Source organism: Chrysemys picta, chromosome 18, assembly GCF_011386835.1.
Source record: "Chrysemys picta bellii isolate R12L10 chromosome 18, ASM1138683v2, whole genome shotgun sequence".
NCBI lineage: Eukaryota > Metazoa > Chordata > Testudines > Emydidae > Chrysemys > Chrysemys picta.
In genome coordinates, this window is record NC_088808.1 from 327,334 (window position 1) to 346,927 (window position 19,594).

The following is a 19,594-nucleotide window of genomic DNA, read 5'->3' on the forward strand; positions in this document are numbered from 1 at the left end:
CTGTTGCACAGAATACAGAAGTTAATAGGGGAAAAACCAAACCAAAAAAAACCCTCTTTTTGACCTCTGCTGATTTCAGCACAGAAACTGTTTGTTTGTTTTTTCCTTTGAGTTTATGAAAACTGCTGGAGGCAGCTTATCTGGAGATGGAAAAAAAACAAACAAAACAAAAAAAAACCCCACAATTTACAAGCTACATTGGTAATGATATTTTTTCACCCTTCCAAAAGAGGAGAACAAAAGGGAATGCTGTTCTAGGAACTATGTCAGCACTGATCACTTCACATAGCTTATCCACAGGTGCTTAATCCACAGGTACTGGTACTTTGTTGTTTAATTAAGTGATCACACAATTTTTCCCACTGGGGAAGTGTGATTGGCAGCCCAGTAACTAAGATACTTTTGAGAGAGGTCTCTAAGTAAGATTGATTAATAGCCACAGTGTCAGTCTCTGGTGTACAGATCCATTTTCCAAGTTTGAGACCAGCAGTAATTCAAGACCTGAGGTAGTTCTCTGAATGCCAGCAAGTAGCTAGCCCAAGAGGAAATTGGGCTGGAATTATGTGGGACACAAAAGAGAACCTGTTGGGAATCTGAATGCAACTTTTAACTACAATAGGAACTGTTTAAGTTCACACTATTATAATGCAGCCTGTCTTTACAGCATATTCTTCATGAATTTTGTCCCTATCCCAAAAGACTTGGAGCTGGATCTAGTTTGTATCCTTTTCTTTGAGATGCTTTGAGCCTTTTCAGTGTTTTGTTTTGTTTTTTTTAACAAGAAGTTTTAATTAACAAGTTGTCTGTGAGAACCCCTATTAGCTCTGGTTTCCTGTGAATCACTGGCTTAAATAAAATCCAAATGTAAAAGTTTAATAGAACAGTGATCACTGTTAAAGTATATAATACTCGCACTTTACAGCGCATAACTTGGCAAGCCAGAAAAATACCTTGGCAAATAAGCGTGTACCTAACCATCTAGAGAACGCAGAGTACATATCCTGCTCTGAAATTCCCTCTCCACAACTAGTCCTTCATAAACTGATTCCTATACTCACTTGAAAATAGTCTGCAAGTCCACTCCCATCTGACTATTACCCATCTCAAACATAACTTTATCCCCAGGAGCACATCATCCAGTCCATTTTAATTGTTTGACAAATCTAGAAGGACAGGGACAGAATTGTAACATCAGACTTGCTACCCTGGCACTCAGCCTGTTTGCAACCTCCAGGGAGCTGTGTGTGTCTGGGAGTGGCAGACTCCTGCTAGGCTTTTTGTGGGCAATTAGGCTTCGATGTCTGGCCAGCTGGTAGTCCCAAAGGGCTGAACAGAGCAGCCAACCAGTGAAACACATGTCTCATTTAAAGCTTTTTCAGAAAAAACTTCCTGAAGTGACCTGCTTTAATCTGTCTTGGAGATGAGGTTGTTGCCAGCCACTAGAATAAATCAGGGTGGAGGGTGTGGTCAAATAGGGCCCACAGTGCTTTACTATGTATCCCAGAGCCACCCTATTTTTAGTAGGGCAATGATCCTGTCCCTGCTGCCACTCAGCTCAATGTACAGTGCTTCATCTTTGGCCTGCAACTTCCACCAAGGTGTATCTCTAATGGAGGAGGGCATCTGCCATCTAGTTAGGCAAACCAAGCGTGGAATCTGGGCTCCTAGCACTGACTGTGAGTCAACTTTTGGAAACCCCACTTTATAGAATATCAGGGTTGGAAGGGACCTCAGGAGGTATCTAGTCCAACCCCCTGCTCAAAGCAGGACCAATCCCCAATTTTTTGCCCTAGATACCTAAATGGCCCTCCTTAAGTACTTAGGAGTTCTGATATTTCCCCATGTTCTGTGCTGCAGGTCAAAGTTGCAGAGGAGCTGGCAGCTGCTACAGCACAGGTCTCCCGTCTGCAGTTGGAGCTGACTGCTCACCAGAAGAAGGAGATGGACTTGCACACGCGGCTGACCACAGCCCTGCAGGAGGCAGAGATGAATGAGGCACAGCTCAACAAACTGCAAGCACAACTAGCCGGTAAGGGGTCGGTCAGGGGGTGGGTTCTATTGCCTAGATCATGGTCTAGTTCTCTGTTAACTTGAGGTCAGCTGTATTGGTGATCTTAACTCTATACTTCAGTGGCAGCTGTCTGAATTGCCAAAAAAAGATCTATTTAGCATAATGTGCCTTAGCTTTCAGCTAGAGGGGCCAACTAGGGGAGAGAAGGCAGCTCTGCCTCTATGTGCAAATCAGTGCTTAGCCTCCCTGCTGAGATTGCCAACAAAGGAGCCTGTTAGGACAGCCTCTCATGTGGACACCTTCCTGTTAGGCTGGTGGGTTTCGTCCTGTACCTATCACTTTTGTCTCTACTGAGCTAGACTAGATTTAAACTGATGAACTAGTGGTTCCCTTTCACCCACTGAGGGTGCCCTGCCAGAGAGTATGGAAGTCCTTAGTGAGTCGTGCAACTAAGCCCCTTTTGCAGTTGGGTCAACTAGTCCATGTTCCTATAGCACCATTATCCCAAAGATTACTGAATCTAGTTCTCGTGTGGAACACAGCCAAGGCTTAAGAGAGGAAGTCAATAATTAACATAAATGCAGGGATTAGTTAAGGCATAATGGAACTACCTGAGTTTGGACTGCATGTGAGATACACCTTCTTTCTGACATTGGCACCTCTTGGGTGAGCAGCCTTCTTGAAATACCATGGTACAGAATATATGCACTAACTGTGAAGTCTCCTGCTTCCTGCCATAAGAAGCTATGGAGATAAATAACTCGGCGAGATAGATAAAAGGATATGACTTTTAGATGAATAGTGGCCCATAAAATGACAAGGGTTTCAACAGTCCTCATACTCTGACAGCATAAGCTGATTACCAGATGGGTTCAAAAAGAAAGCTTCTCCTCCCCATACTTAATATTGCACAGCCGAATGCAAAACCAAAAAATTGACTGAACACTTCAAAGCTTTTGCTGCTTTTTTTTCTCACTACTTACTGATCTATTAGAGTTCTTTGAAGGGGTCAACAAACACATGGACAAGGGGGATCCAGTGAACATAGTGTACTTAGATTTCCAGAAAGCCTTTGACAAGGTCCCTCATCAAAGGCTTTTACGTAACTTAAGTTATCATGGGATAAGAGGGAAGATCCTTTCACAGATTGACAACTGGTTAAAAGACAGGGAACAAAGGGTAGGAATACATGGTAAATTTTCAGAATGGAAAGGGGTAACTAGTGGTGTTCCTCCAGGGTCAGTCCTAGGACCAATCTTATTCAACTTATTCATAAATGATTTGGAGAAAGGGGTAAACAGTGAGGTGGCAAAGTTTGCAGATGATCCTAAACTGCTCAAGGTAGTTAAGACCAAAGCAGTCTGTGAAGAACTTCAAAAAGATCTCACAAAACTAAGTGATTGGGCAACAAAATGGCAAATGACATTCAATGTGGATAAATGTAAAGTTTCTGCTTCATCCAATTGAGCTAAAAAGGGGACTCTACTTTTCAGTTCACTATTAAGCTCTTCTTGGCCATATATAGGCACTTGCCTTCAGGAGACTGTGTACTATGAACCTGAAGAGGAGTTATTAGTTTTTTATTGTTGTTTTTTTTTTCCATTATACTGACCAATTCCTCCTGCCCCCAGGCTGAATCCTGGCTGCTCTGTCTTCTGTTGACAGTTTGCTCAAGCTGGTAGTAGAGAAGCGGACTGGATGCAAGCAGAAGTTCAGTTTTGTTTTGTATTTTTCCTGGCAGCAAAATATCAGATTAGGAGTAGCTTTGGTCAAGAATCCTGACCCATCTTGTCCTTCCTTGGGCCAGAAACCTTTCCACCTCTTTCTGAAAACAGCTAGTTTCCAAGGTGTTTTCCATGTAAGAGCCATACAAACTCTGAAGGGTTAGTTCAGTCAATATGTAATGTACCAGTATTTCTTTAGGGTAATAAAATCAACACAAGTAGTCACTTCATTGGATATCTTTGGAGTTTAATAAGAGGTCAGTGCGCAATGCGAGAGCCGGAGACTCTTAGAAATGTGATGCAGTTGCGAAAAAGGCTAATATCATTGTGGGGTGTATTAACAGGACTGTTGTATGTAAGACTTGGGAAGTAATTGTCCCACCTAGCACTGGTGAGGCCTGAGTTGGAGTACTCTCCAGTTCTGGGCACCACATTTGAGGAAAGAAGAGAACAAATTAGAGTCCAGAGGAGAGCAACAACAAAAAATGATTTAGAAATCCTGACCTATGAGGAAAGGCTAAAATGTTTAGCTGCTAAAAGAACTCTTGAAGGGAAAAAAGACTGGGGGGGGGGGAGAATCTGATAAGTCTTCAGATATGTTAATGGCTGTTCTGAGGACTGAAGGTAGGACAAGAAGTAATAGGTTTGAATCTATTATTTACCTAAGTCTCCCTTGCAGCAGATTTAAACCTATTACTACTTGTCCTACCTTCAGTCCGCATAACAACAGCCATTAACATGTTCTGTGACCCTTCTGTGCTCTACTCTTGCTATGGGCTATAAGTTTTCTTCCATTCAGATTAATCTGAAATAGGAAGTGTGGAAACCCACAGTGAGCTGTGTTCTTGCAGAGCTCCAAGAATCCTCAGAAGACACACAAGCTAAATTCAGAGCTGAGAAGCAGAGCCGCAGGCAACTGGACCTGAAGGTTACGGCGATGGAAGAAGAGCTAGCAGACCTGAAAGTAGAGAAAGAGAACCTGGAAAAGGTAGGCCCAAGCATCTACATTTCAGGGGAGATGCACAGTTCAAGTCGGATGCTAAACTTAACCTAGTGTTTCTGCAGACCCACACAAGGCAAGCCAAATTCTGGAATGGCAACTCTTTTTTACCTACAAACAACACAGTTTTGGCACATCAGTTCAGGAGTGCACTTACATAGATTTTAAAGTTCTTTGTATGTTAATGACCATATATAATAGTAATGACAATGAGATTGCCCACAGTGCCCCAGGGGATGAGACGCTATCTGGATGCAGTCCAGACCTGTGCTCAGACATACCACTATCTGTGCCCCAGAACCTTGTTGAGAGGAAGAAGAAATCCCTCTTGGAGAGAAGCCAGGCTGAGGAAGAGATGGATGAGATTCGCAGGTCCTACCAGGAAGAACTGGACAAGCTTCGACAGCTCCTGAAAAAGGCACGGACTTCAACTGATCAAGCAGCAGCAGAGCAGGTGAGGGGATCTCCTCCAACTGGATTGGTTTGTGTGAGTTCCAGCTGGAAAGCCAGTTGATTATAGATAGCAAATACATATTGGATAAAGCTGCATCAGTTGCTCAGTGAAGAAATAGCACCCTGCTTCACTAAGGGGATTAGTCTTCAGTGCTTCTCCTCTGCTTTGCTGGCCTGTGTTGGCTTTGCCTTTACTTCCTGCTCCAGGATTCTTACCGATGACTTCAAAGAATTAAGTAACCCAGGCAGACAGGAAACTACACTAGTTGGGGAGTAAGGAAGGCTCCTAACTTCAAAACAATGGTCTGTGATTCTGAGTTTGGTCTCCAGCCAGCTGTTGTGTGGCTTTGGGGCAACAGGAGCAGCCTGAATTCTGATGGGTGCAAATCTTGCCTGCTTGGTCTTCCAGAGCAAGTGATGCAGTGATCAGAAGATGGCACAAGGGTGGATGCCTCTTGGCTAACAGAGCAGGAGAAGAGCGGAGCTCCTTTTTAACAGAGCAGGAGAAGAGCGGAGCTCCAAGAGTGGAGTTGGGGAAGAGTAGAGTTGTTGGTAGAGGGAAGGGTGAATGGGGCTCCATCACTGTTGGGCTTCCTTCACCAGTTGCTGTTGCTCTTTGAAGCAAGGGGCTGCAATCTGAGCCAGCATTAGAGAATTGCTCTACCATGGAGGATAGAATTGTGCTTTGTGTGGGGAGGAAATGCTGCAGGGATAGAACACTAACTCCAAGATGGCAGAACCTTGCCCCGGCCCCACCCCAGAATTCTCTGCTCATAAGAGTGGATGTAACTGTCACGTATTGGTAGCTCCCTGCTAATAACTTCTGATACTTCATGGGCAGCAGTCACTCATACAGGCAGAGCTGGAATCCCAGTGGGAAGCAAAATATGAGCGCATGCTGGTCTCTGCCAAGGAGCAGCACTTACGGCAGTATCAGGAGGTGTGTGAGCAGAGAGACTCTCAACAGCAGCACATCACCCAGCTGGAAGAGAAGGTACACTCTCCCTTGCTAACTACTTGTCTATACACTCACTTCTCTACCTCTTTCCCGCATGCTGTTGTCCTTAGGAAGCAAATGAGAGGGGTGTAGTCGGGAATCACATACCCAGTAGTGTTCTGCCACCTTGGTGTGGCTAGTGTTTTCCGTTTCCTGGCTTCTCAGAGGAGATGACAGTGTCCCTCTTGACTGGAGGATGTGTATGGATGTTGCCCAATTAACTCTGAGTGGCTGGGATTAACACGGAGGCTGGCTGTTGATGTATAGGGGTTCTGTACAGGGCAGAGAAGAGGCATGCTGACCTCAGAACAGAATTAGCTAGCAGGAAATGCTGTAGCTGATGTCTACTGAGCATGACAGTTTTTCTGAGGGGAAAGGTTTGATAGGTCTGGTGGAAAGGGAATAGTAAAAATGCATCTCTGCTGCTGATTAAATTTAAAAAACGTAGAGAATCAAAAAAGTGCCACCGTGGCTAAACAACAAAGTAAAAGAAGCAGTGAGAGGCAAAAAGGCATCCTTTAAAGTGGAAGTTAAATCTTAATGAAAAAAATAGAAAGGAGCACAAACTCTGACAAATGAAGTGTAAAAGTATAATTAGAAAGGCCAATAAAGAATTTAAAGGACAGCTAACCAAGACTCAGAAAGTAATAATTTTTTTTTTTTTTTTTTGCTAAGTACATCAGAAGCAGGAAGCCTGCTAAATAACCAGTGGGGCCATTGGATAATTGAGATGCTAAAGGAGTACTCCGTGACAATAAGGCCATTGCAGAGAAACTAAGTGAATTCTTTGCATCGGTTTTCATAGCTGAGGGTGTGAGGGAGATTCCCAAACCTGAGCCATTCTTTTTAGATCATAAATCAGAGGAGATTGAGGTGTCATTAGAGGAGGGTTTGGAACAAATTGATAAATTAAACCGTAATAAGTCACCAGGACCAGATGGTATTCACCCAAGAGTTCTGAAGAAACTCAAATGTGAAATTGCAGAACTAACAACTTCAGTATGTAACCTATCATTTAAATCAGCTTTTGTACCAGATAACTGGAGGCTAGCTAATGTGATGCCAAGTTTTTAAAAAGGCTCCAGAGGCAATCCTGGCAATTACACCCCAGTAAGCCTGACTTCAGTACCAGGCAAGCCGGTTGAAACTATCATAAAGAACAGAATTGTCAGACACAGATGAACATCATTTGTTGGGGAAGAGTCAATGTGGTTTTTGTAAAGGGAAATCGTGCCTCACTAATGTACTAGAATTATTTGAGGGAGTCAACAAGCATGTGGACAGGGGTGATCCAGTGGATATAGTGTATTTAGATTTTCAGAAAGCCTTTGACAAGTTTCCTCACTAAAGGCTCTTACGCAAAGTAAGCTGTCATGGGATAAGAGGGAAGATCCTCTCCTGGATTGGTAACTGGTTAAAAGATAGGAAACAACGGATAGGAATAAATGGTCAGTTTTCAGACTGGAGAGAAGTAAATAGTGGTGTTCCCCCGGGGTCTGTACTGGGACCAGTCCTATTCAACATTATTCATAAATGATCTGGAAAAAGGGGTAAACAGTGAGGTGGCAAAACTTGCAGATGAAACAAAAAAATCAAGATCGTTAAGTCCAAAGCAGACTGTGAAGAGTTACAAAAGGATCTCACAAAACTGGGTGACTGAGCAACAAAATGGCAGATGAAATTCAGTGTGGATAAATGCAAAGTAATGTACATTGAAAACATAATACCAACCGTACATATAAAATGATTGGGTCTAAATTAGCTGTAACCACTCAAGAAAGAGATCTTGGAGTCATCATGGATAATTCTCTGAAAACATCCATTCAATGTATAGCAGCAGTCAAAAAAAGCGAACAAAATTTTGGGAATCATTAAGAAAGGGATAGATAATAAGACAGAAAATATCATATTGCCTCTATATAAATCCATGGTACGCCCGCATCTTGAATACTGTGTGCAGATGTGGTCACCCCATCTCAAAAAGATATATTGGAATTGGAAAAGGTTCAGAAAAGGGCAACAAAAATGATTAGGGGTATGGAACTGCTGCCATATGAGGAGAGATTAATAAAACTGGGACTTTTCAGCTTGGAAAAGAGATGACTAAGGGGGGATATGATAGAATCATGACAGGTGTGGAGAAAGTAAATAAGGAAGTGTTATTTATTCCTTCACATAACACAAGAACTAGGGGTCACCAAATGAAATTAGTAGGCAGCTGGTTTAAAACAAACAAAAGGAAGTATTTCTTAGAATCATAAACTATCAGGGTTGTATGAGACCTCAGGAGGTCACCTAGTCCAACCCCCTGCTCAAAGCAGGACCAATCCCCAACTAAATCAGGACCAATCCCCAGCTAAATCACACAACACACAGTCAAACCTGTGGAACTCTTTGCCAGAAGATGTTATGAAGGCCAAGACAATAACAGGTTCAAAAAAGAACTAGATAAATTGATGGAGGATAGGTCCAACAATGGCTTAGGATGGGCATGGATGGTGTCCCTAGCCTGTGTTTGCCAGAAGCTGGGAATGGGTGAGGGGGTGGATCACTTGATGATTACCTGTTCTGTTCATTGCCTCTGAAGCACCTGGCATTGGCCACTGTCGGAAGACAGGATACTGGCCTAGGTGGGCTTTTGGTCTGACTCAGTATGGCCGTTCTTATGTATGTTATAATTCTGTTTCTTTTTTTCAGCTTTCTGCTCTGAAACACTCTAGAAATGCGGAGGAGCAGAAACTCTCTGTGTTTCAGGGGAAGCTGGAGCAATTGGGGCTGATCAACGAGAAGGTAAAGGGTGAACACTGAGGCCAACCCTCACTGATGTTGTATCTTGACTGAGGTCACCGATGTTGTCCCATTGGATGAAAGAGAGAGCTTCCAGTGGCTGATATGGGCCCAGTGAATGCTGCTGCATAGCATACCAGTGCAGTCCTACCCCCTCCTTGACATCCCAAGGTTGGGGGAGTCCACAGGCTCTTCCTTCCCAGCATGACTATTGTCTTCACAGGGGTAGGGGCGATGGTGGTTGTTCCTAGGACAATTCTGAGGGAGTTCTGTAAATACTTCAGATAGTGAAATCCTGCATAAAGCTCCTTTATCAGGAACAGGAGAAAATTGCAGCTTGTGTGTGTTCTGCCTCTTAGGAGCTCTCTGCAAATGTTGTTTTGTTGTTGTTGTTTTTTTTTTTTTTTAAATCTCTTGCAAAGACAATCATGGCATTGTGAACAAATGTGCTGCTGTCCCTAACCTGTCCTGCTGCAAACTGGGCACAACATTAGCAAGATGTGAATGTCATTGAGGACCTATTGAGCTGCTCTGACTACCTCTTTACCTTCACAGTATTCAGCCTTACAGTCCCATGTTGCTGCCCTGAAGGCTCGCTATGAAGAGCGTATCAGGGAGCTGGAGAAGGGCTCTGTACTGGAAAATCAGGAGAGATCTCCGCCTGCAGACTCTACAGAAGAGGTGAGCTGGCCCAACCAGGGTGGTCTGGTTTACCCTCATCTCTACTCCATATCTACCCTGAACTATTTCCCTAGGTAGGGGGAGAGTTATTTATTAAACACGCTGGACGTGTTTTATTCTTTGGGGGAAGCATGCCCAGAGGATGAGCTTGTTCCTGTGTAGAGTACTACTCCTATCAAGGGCCTTGGAGGGAAAGATGCAGTGTGACTCCTGGTGTGAAGTCCTGACCCCTCAATACAGATTACAACTTCTTAAAGAATGAAAATCCTGGTAGCCGTACCTGGTAAACATACCATTTGCACATGCTCAAGCTGTCACTAATTATATTTTGTGCAGCTCTGGCAGTCTTCAGCCCTGCCATGCCTAATGTGAAAGGTGCATTCTCGTAAAACAGAACTGTGGTCCCTCTTGGACTGACTGTTCTGCTGTATGGAGAAGCCTACGATGTTGGTTTGGTGGCCCATTCTTTCTTACATGTTACAAATTACGCAGATATCGAATTTATATGCTCCTCTTCATTGTTCTCAGGTGAAGAAGATCATGAATGGGGTATTTCAGACTTTGAGGGGTGAATTTGAGCTGGAGGAGTCGTACAGTGGCAGAACAGTTCTTGGTGTTATCATGAACACCATCAAGGTACAGTACTGATGGGATACAAGCCAACAAAGGTGAGAATGAGTCCTGGGCCAAAAGAACGCATATACCTCTAGCCTGGATCTGGAATAGTGTGAAGCTGTGGTTAGTAACCGCGATGAAAAGAGTACTGTAAAATAATGGGAGGAGATGCAACAGTGCGGGACAGTAAAATACATGGACCACTCAAGTGCACCTGGCTGGATGATCCTCTTTCATATTAAAGCATCAGGAAACTTTCCTTCCTTCAGTGGAGCAGCAGCTGTTGCATGGTGGTTTGAATCTCTAGTGAGTAACACTTCCTTGCCTTTTCCTTTTCCTTTGTTTTCCAGACTGTAACTCTGCAGCTGCTCAGTAGACAACAGGAGAGACGAGAGAGCAACAGTGACGAGGAGGAGGTGGAGCCTAGAACTGGAAAGAGGAAACAGGAAAGCCCACCAAAAGCAAAGGAGGACCATGAAGGTGCTGTCCAATATGGGCCAGCACCAAGCACTGTGTGCCCAACTAAACCAGCAGATGAGTCTGCTAGTATTGCCACACCTCCCAGATCTCCTGAAGAAGGGCAGAGGACCCAGAACACTACAGCATCGAAAGTGAAGATGATCCAGGAGATGCATGAAGCGCATACCTTCTCTGAATCAGTTCAGCCGGTAAAGCCCAACCAACTGGTGGATCCTGAGGAGGATGTAGACTCTGTACTGGCTGAGCAAAGGCAGGCAAGTGCTCTCAGTGGGCTAGATCAGCATGAAGGCAGCTCCCAAAAAATAGCATCTGTTCAGGCAGAAACACCAGAGCCCTCTATTCTAGACACAAAGTTGGGAGCAATGGAAGAGGCTTTGACTTCGGAAGCGCCAGCTACAGAGCACAAGGCAGAGGAGCCTGCAGGAGGACTGGAACCCCTGCCTCTGAAAAGTGCAGAGGGGGGGAGTTGTCTGGGAATTCCAGATGCACCCAGGTTTGAAATGGGTACAAGCATTTCTGACTTAACATCTGAGATGGCAGAGAAGGAGCCAGCCACCAACCGTGAAACTACAGAACCCCAAGGACTGGCATCTAGCCCCAAGCAGAAGGATTCCAGGTTAGTGGTGATTGGAGAGTTCTATGGCTACAGTAGCTCCTTTCTCAATTTCCCATTATTGTGCACTTGCCCTGCCACTGGTGGTGGGCTAGTCGGGCCTAACCATCTGGCAGCTGGTGCTGCTATCCCATTGGTACAGGGCAGTGTGCTAGGTTGGGCTGGCCAGCCAGCTAGGTACTTGTTCAGAGCAAATCCGAACAATGATGGCTAAAATATTAGTAGCTGCAGGTGTCCAGTCTAAATTAGTGCTATCTCCAGGGGAGAAACTGAAAAGTGCTAGTATGGCTGAGACCTACAGGATAGGTGATTGCAGAGCTGCACTACAAACTGGGCAGTCAGTATGGTCCTTGCCCCTTGTTTCTAGTTGAATCAGTAGATTCCATTGCAAAGCTGTTATCAACAGCTAGCTATTGTGAAGTTCCATTCCAATGTGTGATCTTGTCCTGGCTGCCTAGAGGGGAATCCTGTTACTTCACTGTATAATCCCCAACTAGCTTCATACATCCGTGAGTAGCCTGTTACTGCCATACAAACCTGAGTGGTGGGACTAGAGCTTATTCCTAAAGTGCAGGCAAATTGCTCTTGGCTTCCTTTCCCACATTGAGAATTAGCTTCTTTTAATTCTCTGTCCTTTTCTAGTCTCACTGAGAATGATGATGACTTGTTTAAAGTTGCAACCCATAAACCACTAAAGCCTGGAGTTCCACCCGAAGAGGAGGATGAGGAAGAAGTGGTAAGAACTTGGGGTGTGATCCACAAAGTAACTTAGAAACCTGAACTCCAGAGTTAGGCACCTAAGTCTCTATGCACAGCACCACTGCAGTCCACAAAACTAGATCATCTTCGCCACCTTATTGCGCTGTGTGCGCTGCCGTACGAAGTGTGCCGAAGAGTGGCAGCGCACTCTGCAGCAGGACGCAGCAGATGGAAGGATCAAGGCATACAGCTGCTGCCATGCCAACCCTAGGGGCAGGAGGCACTGCAGCAGCAAAAACAGTTTAGGTTTGAGGGGAAGTGTCGGGATTGGGTTGAAAACAGCTTGACCCTTGGGGGCTCCAGTCAGGTTGGGCCTAAAAGTTAAGGGAAACTCCTGCTTGGCTGTCACCTAACATTATAGGTGCCTAACCTTCACTGGAAATGTTCCCTAGACACCTAAGTTCTAGATCCTGGAGTATGTGCACTGCTGCCTCCATCTAGGCATTCAGGCGCCTGTCTCCCACCTAAGCCCGAGAGTGCTTTGCAAACCGGGGAAGACAGGCGTTCGTCCACCTAAGTCGAGGACCGTTTCGGTAGGCATGCTCAGAGGCTGCCTGCTGGATTAAGTCTCATACAAAATCCAGGAGGAGATGGTGCTAGTGCTCTGTCATTCCCACTCTCTCTGGCCCAGTGACTATTTAGATATTTGTTCCACTGGCTGGGGATAATCATCGGGGGCGGAAGGAGTGTGGTCCGGTGATTAGGGCACCAGCCTGGGAGGTAGGAGGCTGTCCCCGGGCGCCGATCACTTTTTTTCATTAGTTATCCACAGTGGAACAGCTTCAGCAGGAGAGAGAGGGAGCCTCACATTAGAATATCCCAGAGCCCAGTGGTTACAGCACTGTCCCGGGATGTGGAAGATACAGGTTCAATTTTCATCCCCTGCCTGCAGGGGAGAAGGAGAGGTTCCTGTTCAGATCTCCCTGCCCAAAGGGAGAAGAGAAGAGGTTTGAACCTGGTTCTCCTACATCCTAGATCAGAGCTCTAGCCACTGGGCTAAAAGTTTTAAAGTGGATGGTACCACCGCATGTAGAGCAGCACCTAACTCATTATTGCAAGAAGCACTTAAGCAACTCAGCCTCCTGAGTCCAGGCAGGGGTATCCCATTCGCAGAGCGGGTGGGGCTCAGTGCACACCCCTCTGCTTAGCATCTCCCATTGGTTAGCTTAAGTCGCTCTGCACCTAGTGTGTTGGCTTTTGTGGTGCCTGTCTCTCCCCATTTATTGTATAGGGCACCTAGGGGCCTGACTTGGCTTTATGGATCAGTGTTTCTGTGATTTTCTACATGCCTAAAGGTTATGTGCTGGGCCACTCAGCATTGTAACATCTAAGTCCCTTCATGGATACCACCCCAGTCTTTCTGTTATCTCTGAAATGACTGAGGCATTAAGCCACAGCTTGCTCTGGAAGAACTTTCGAGACATGGGGGAACTTCATGTCTGACATCCAGTAGCTTCAGGTTATCACTACTTATGCACCCTGCATTTACTTTGGTTCTGATTACTTAGGTTTTTGGGAGCCCCAAATTTGGGGCTGAACTGGAGACTATCCAGTGAATCTGAGACCTTACATAAGGGATGAGCTGCATACATAAAGGCAGTGACCAGCAACACCACCTGTCTGGTGACAGGTCAGCAGGAAAACAGATCACCAGGTTCAGAGCTAAGGTACTGTAATGATGGGACAAGAGAGACCCTCCTGCAAGGGACATCTAGGGGATGTTAAGGCTCCATGGCCATATTCTGCGACTGCAGACCTTCCTACCTGATGTAAAAGGCTTGAGCCACCATGCTAGGTAGAGGAAGACAGTCCGCTGGGAGGTTTCCTGGTGCTGTCTCTCTCAAGACTGTACAAAAACAACAAGGAGTCTGGTGGCACCTTAAAGACTAACAGATTTATTTGGGCATAAGCTTTCAGATGCATCTGAAGAAGTGAGGTTTTTACCCACGAAAGCTTATGCCCAAATAAATCTGTTAGTCTTAAGGTGCCACCAGACTCCTTGTTGTTTTTGTAGATACAGACTAACACGGCTACCCCCAATACTCAAGACTGTACAGAGACTGAACTCTAATAATCTCACCCTGCTTTCCAATTGGGCTTTCAGAGCATGAAAGGGCACCCTCCCCCAGCCCCACTCTTTGGGGATGATGACGATGATGATGACCTGGACTGGCTGGGATGAAGAGTTGGAAGATGGTTTGGATGTGGCTGGCAAGCAAGTCTGTGAGCTTCCCCTTTGGGCACATGGCCTCTTCTCAAGTGTATTTTGCACTTACCAGCTGCATTTCCTTTGGGATGGAAATGGAACAGGTTTGGGACTCTCCAAGCTCCCCAGGTTACAAGTTAACTGGGGCTATAAGCAAATGACAGCACTGCTGGGCAGTTGGACCCAATCTCGTTGGCCTGATCAGCTAGCCCGGTTTAAGCAGCCAGCCACTCGTCCTGCATGTTCCTGTTGCTGTCTTTTTGTGTGAGCCATCAATTTGTTAATCTGAAACTCTGATGTAAGTATGAACTTTGTAACCAGTTCTGGAATAAGCAAGTCTGGCAGTATTCTGCAGCTGACACAGTGACAAAAACAGGGCAGAGAAAATTGCTCCTCTCCCAGTACAATTGATACTAAAACAACAAATATAGAATTCCAAAGATCTGTGGGATGTCAGATTAACCCTTCACTAGAGAGACTTCAGGATCCACCTGTAGGGCTTCACAAACATGCTCACCAAACAGTTAGAGGCCAATTGAAAGTACATGAAGTAGGTTACCATGGAGACTTCTAATCCGAGTATTTCCTGCCCACGCACATGCCTTGTGGAAACTGAAGGAGTTGAGGTAACATAGGCTTTGAGTGTTGAACGCTGAGCTGTAGAAAACAATAAATGGTGCTACCCGAGCCAAGGGCTACTCTGCAAAGGCTGTGAGTTCATCACAGCTCCATGGAGCTCTGACAGGCTGAGACCAGAGTGCCAAGAGAATGAATACTCTGTTAAGTATAGACCTGCAGCTTCTAGTAAGTGCTTTAAAGATTCCTCTAGTGTTTCCCATTGTGGGAAGTTAAATCCCTTTACCCTCCTTCACTAAAATGAGTGACACAGAAGGGTTCTAGTATGTTCATGTGTATCCAGTATGGTCTTAATGTGTGTGCCAGGACATCCTGTAAAACTAATTCAGTGGAGGCAGCACGCTGGCTGAATATAGGACCAAGAGTGAGACTGAGATTGCCTTTCTTCTAGCCCTTTTGCCTATTGTGAACCTTCATCCCTTTAGGGCTGAGCTGTCCCACTAGCCTCTCCAAACCACAAGCCGAAAAGCCGGCAGAAGAGGCAGTCTGTTGCTTACCAAGTGTACAGGTCCAGTGAAACAGTAAGAAAAATTTGCAGCTACTATTGACTATTTAACTGTGTATGGCACTTACCAGCAGTGCAGTTCTGATACGATAAATATCTGCACAACAAAAAATTTTGCCTCCTACTCACTGCAGTCTGACACCGTGAAACCATCGTGTCCCACAACCCCTGGCTTTTAGTGCTCCCCCACCAGTCCCACCAAAGGCATCTTTGTCACCGCACAGTCTGCTCACACCCCTGTCCTTACTTCATTCACATCATGTATGTCTGTCTGTGTTGCAGGTTAGATCATCTCAGGCTGCACTTTGCCATTGGCAATAGAAACCCCACAACAACAGCATTACAGACAACAAGATGTTAATGGGATCCCTGTCCAGACAGAGGAGGAGGGAGTTACTTCAGGCAGTCATTTGCCAATCTGCTGTGCCTTTTTTCTCTGCTGCTAAAGGTGGCAGGATTATAGTATAAAGTAGAACTCTTTAGATTAAAGGGGCACTGTTAAATTATAGATGAGGGTGTATATATCTTAACCGGCTTATTCAGGACACCATAGGTTATTGGAACAGAATTTGTAAATCCAATTTTCATTCTTTGTGCTCGATCTACTTTTGCTTTTCACTCAGCTGGGAAGTTTCAATCTTATTTATGTTCATTTTCTAGTCATTTTACTTCATGTACACAACCCTGCAGCATTTTGAGTTGCAAATATTGCATATGAGGGGAGGGAACAAATTGTCTTTAAAAACAAACATTTCCACTTAAATTATAATAGCGTAATGGAAATTGTTTAGATCTGCCCTAGGTTCTGTGAACACTTTTACAAAAATACCTGAGCAAAATCTGCAAGTGTTCTGTTAAATATAGAATAACTTGTTTTAATTCAGGCAGTGCAGAGTACAAACCTGATTGACAACAGTGACTCACATACCCAAGGACTGCTTTGTTTTAATGAATAAAAATGGGATAAGTAGCCAAATTTAACTAAAAATATGAAAGACTGAGTCCTGTGAACCAGCCAATATACTGAAATGTAAACACTTGTTTCACATAACTCCTCTAGCTTGGGGTAGAGCACCTTGCTCTCAAGTAGAAACTATAAAGTCAAAGTATGGAATAAATGTGTAAGAGCAAAGGGATTAACACATGCACACCAGGTTTTCCAGAAGTCCCCTTCATTGTGATAGTCTCTATGTATCTGTCCTTTAACTGTGGTCTTTGGAATCAACATGTCTGTAAAAGCCATGTCTGTCTCCTTCACAGATTTGATAAAACCTAAAAAATAAAAGTGCAATTAAACAAATCTATTTCTGGATCACACGGTCTTTAATTCCTGCTTTTAATGTACATGTTTGGTGAGCTTTGCAAGCTTAATTGTAAATCCAAACAACTCATTTTATTCATTCAATTTCCCTGAAATTCCTGTCCAAAAAGAGAAATGGAGGCCTGTCGAGGTGATCCAGGGTTTTTAGGAGGTCTCTCCAGAAGGGTGAGTAGAGCCTGTGCAGTTAGCCTCAGAATTGGGAAGTGACTGAGTTGCTACCCCTCCCTCTCCTCCTCGGGCCCACCCCTCTCCCTCCCAGTGCCTCTTGCATGCTACAGAACAGCTGATCCTGGCGGGTGTGAGGTACTGGGAGGGAGGTGGGAGCTTGGCTGCTGGTGGGTGCTAAGCACCCACAAAGTGGGTTTTTTTTTTTTTTTTTTTTTCCTATCAATCCTCCAGACCTGGATGGAGTCGGCACCTATGACAGTAACATGGCTGCAGCGCCATAGCTGTGCCTCTGTGGTGTAAACATCACCTCAGGCTTATCGATCACAAGACCAGAAGGGACCATTGTGATCATCTAGTCCAGAGGCAGGCAAACTACGGCCCGTGGGCCCGTCCTGCCCAGCCCTTGAGCTACCCCCAGCCCCTCCCCCACTACCCCCCCTCCTCTGCAGTCATGCTCCTGCGCAGGCAGCACGGCTGGCTCCATGGGGCGATGCAGCTTCCAGTCCTGCCGCTCTGAGCGGCATGGTAAGTGTGTGTGTGTCGGGGGGGGAGGGGGGAGGGATATTGGCGTTTCCGGGGGGCAGTCAGGGAGCAGGGGGCGGTTGGATGGGGTGGAGGTTCTGGGGGATGCGGTCAGGGAATGGGGGGGTTGGATAGGCGTGGGAGTCCCAGGGACCTGTCGGGGCTGGGATGTGGATAGGGGTCGGGGAAGTGGACATGGGGGTTCAAGGCCATTTCTGACTGCCCTCTATTGCTTCTTCCTTTTTACCAATTTGTATAAAAAGTCATCACAATATTGTCCCCCTTTAACACAGACCCGTCCCTCAGAAACACCATCATACTCGGGATAACCGCTCTCCCCAGAAACTGCTGATTTGCCAAGGCCCCTGTGAGATTTGAATTCATGACTGCTGCTTTGTAAGGTTAATGCACCAACCTCCTAAGCTACAAAGTCAGGCCTGGTGCTGGGCCCCCATATGCCATATAGTACCTGCAATGGTCACTTGGGGATGGGCACAAATAGAGCTGGGTTAGAGACATCCCAAGAAGTTATTTTTTAGGGTTAGGGTCAGGTTAGGGGTTAGGGTTCGGGGTAGGGGTTAGGGTTTTGGATTTAGGGGCTAGGGTTAGGGGTCAGGGTTAGGCTTAGGGTTAGGGGTCAGGATCAGGTTAGGGTTAGGTGAGGGTTAGGGTAGGGTTAAGGGGTTAGGGTTTAGAGTTAGGGTTAAGGGGTTAGGGGTGAGGGTTAGTGTTAAGGGGTTAGGGTGAGGGGTTAGGGGATAGGGTTAGGGTTGGGTTAGGGTGAGGGTTAGGGTTTAGGGTTGGTTAGGTGAGGGTGAGGTTTAAGGGTTAGGGTTAGGGTCAGGTCCAGGGGTTAGGGTTAAGGGTTAGGTTAGGGTTAGGGGTTTAGGGTGAGGGTGGGTTAGGGTTAGGGCTGGGGTCAGGGTAGGGGTTAGGGTTAGGCTTTTAGGGGTTAGGGTTGGGGTTTAGGGTGAGGGGTCGGGTGGGTTAGGGGTAGGGTGAGGGGTTGCGGGGAGGGTGAGGGTTGGGTTAGGGTTTAGGTTAGGGTTTGGGTTTAGGGGTTAGGGTTTGGGTCAGGGTGAGGGCGAGGGTGAGGGTTGGTGTTAGGGGTCGGGTGGGGGTAGGGTGAGGGTTTAGGGTTGGGGGCTAGGGTTTAGGGTGGGGTTAGGGGTTAGGGTGAGGGGTAGGGTTAGGGTGAAGGGTAGGAGTAGGGTTAGGGTTTAGGGGGAGGGTTGGGTGAGGGTTAGGGTAGTTTAGGGTTAGGGTTAGAGGGTTAGGGTCAGGGGTTAGGGTCAGGGTCAGGTTACGGTTAGGGGTAGGGGTAGTGTTAGGCTTAGGGGTGAGGGTTAAGGGTCAGGGGTTAGAGGGTCAGCGGTCGGGGTTAGGGTTAGGGTTGGGTTAGGGTTTAGGATTGGGTTAGGGGTAGGGTTTAGGGTTAGGGGGTTAAGGGTTAAGGATTAGGGGTTAGGGGTAGGGTTAGGGGGTTAGGGTTAAGGTTTACGGGTTAGTGTTAGGGTAGGTTAGGGGTTAGGGTGGGGGTTAGGGGTTAGGGTTGGGTTAGGGTTAGATCAGGGTTAGGTTAGGGTGGGGGTGAGGGGTAGGGTCAGGGATCAGGGTTTAGGGGTAGGTTGAGGGTAGGGGGAAAGGTAGGGTTAGGGTTTAGGGGTAGGAGGTTGGGGGTAGGGTGAGGGTTTAGGGTAGGGTTAGGGTTTAGGGGTAGGGTTAGGGTTTAGGGTTACGGTCACTTGGGGATGGGCACAAATAGAGCTGGGTTAGAGACATCCCAAGAAGTTACTTTTTAGGGTTCGGGTTAGGGTTTAGGATTTAGGGGCTAGGGTTAGGGGTCAGGTTTAGGGTTAGGGGTCAGGATCAGGTTAGGGTTAGGTGAGGGTTAGGGTAGGGTTGGGGGTTAGGGTTTAGAGTTAGGGTTAGGGTTAAGGGGTTAGGGGATAGGGTTAGGGTTGTGTTAGGGTGAGGGTTAGAGTTTAGCGTTGGTTAAGTGAGGGTGAGGTTTAAGGGTTAGGGTTAGGGTCAGGTCCAGGGGTTAGGGATTAGGGTTAGGGTTAGGGGGTTAGAGTTAGGGTTAGGGTGAGGGTGGGTTAGGGTTAGGGCTGGG

General features: G+C 46.1%; 1 protein-coding gene across 21 annotated transcripts in view; it reads left to right on the plus strand.

Annotated features, from left to right (window-relative positions):
- The window catches only part of FKBP15 (FKBP prolyl isomerase family member 15), a 71,397-nt gene extending 54,630 nt beyond the window's left edge, over positions 1-16,767 (plus strand). For 16 of the 21 annotated variants that reach the window (XM_065572451.1, XM_065572452.1, XM_065572444.1 and 13 more), the window contains 10 exons: positions 1,858-2,029; positions 4,587-4,723; positions 5,034-5,189; positions 6,030-6,182; positions 8,883-8,975; positions 9,528-9,653; positions 10,182-10,289; positions 10,619-11,364; positions 12,004-12,097; positions 14,225-16,767. In XM_065572451.1, coding sequence (XP_065428523.1) covers positions 1,858-2,029; positions 4,587-4,723; positions 5,034-5,189; positions 6,030-6,182; positions 8,883-8,975; positions 9,528-9,653; positions 10,182-10,289; positions 10,619-11,364; positions 12,004-12,097; positions 14,225-14,302 — 1,863 coding nt within the window. In that variant the 3' untranslated portion in view covers positions 14,303-16,767. Of the gene's footprint in view, positions 1-1,857; positions 2,030-4,586; positions 4,724-5,033; positions 5,190-6,029; positions 6,183-8,882; positions 8,976-9,527; positions 9,654-10,181; positions 10,290-10,618; positions 11,365-12,003; positions 12,098-13,628; positions 13,788-14,224 lie in introns of all 21 variants that reach the window. The other 5 variants (XM_065572447.1, XM_065572450.1, XR_010593654.1 and 2 more) reach the window with 4 other exon arrangements.
- The last annotated feature ends 2,827 nt before the right edge of the window (positions 16,768-19,594 follow it).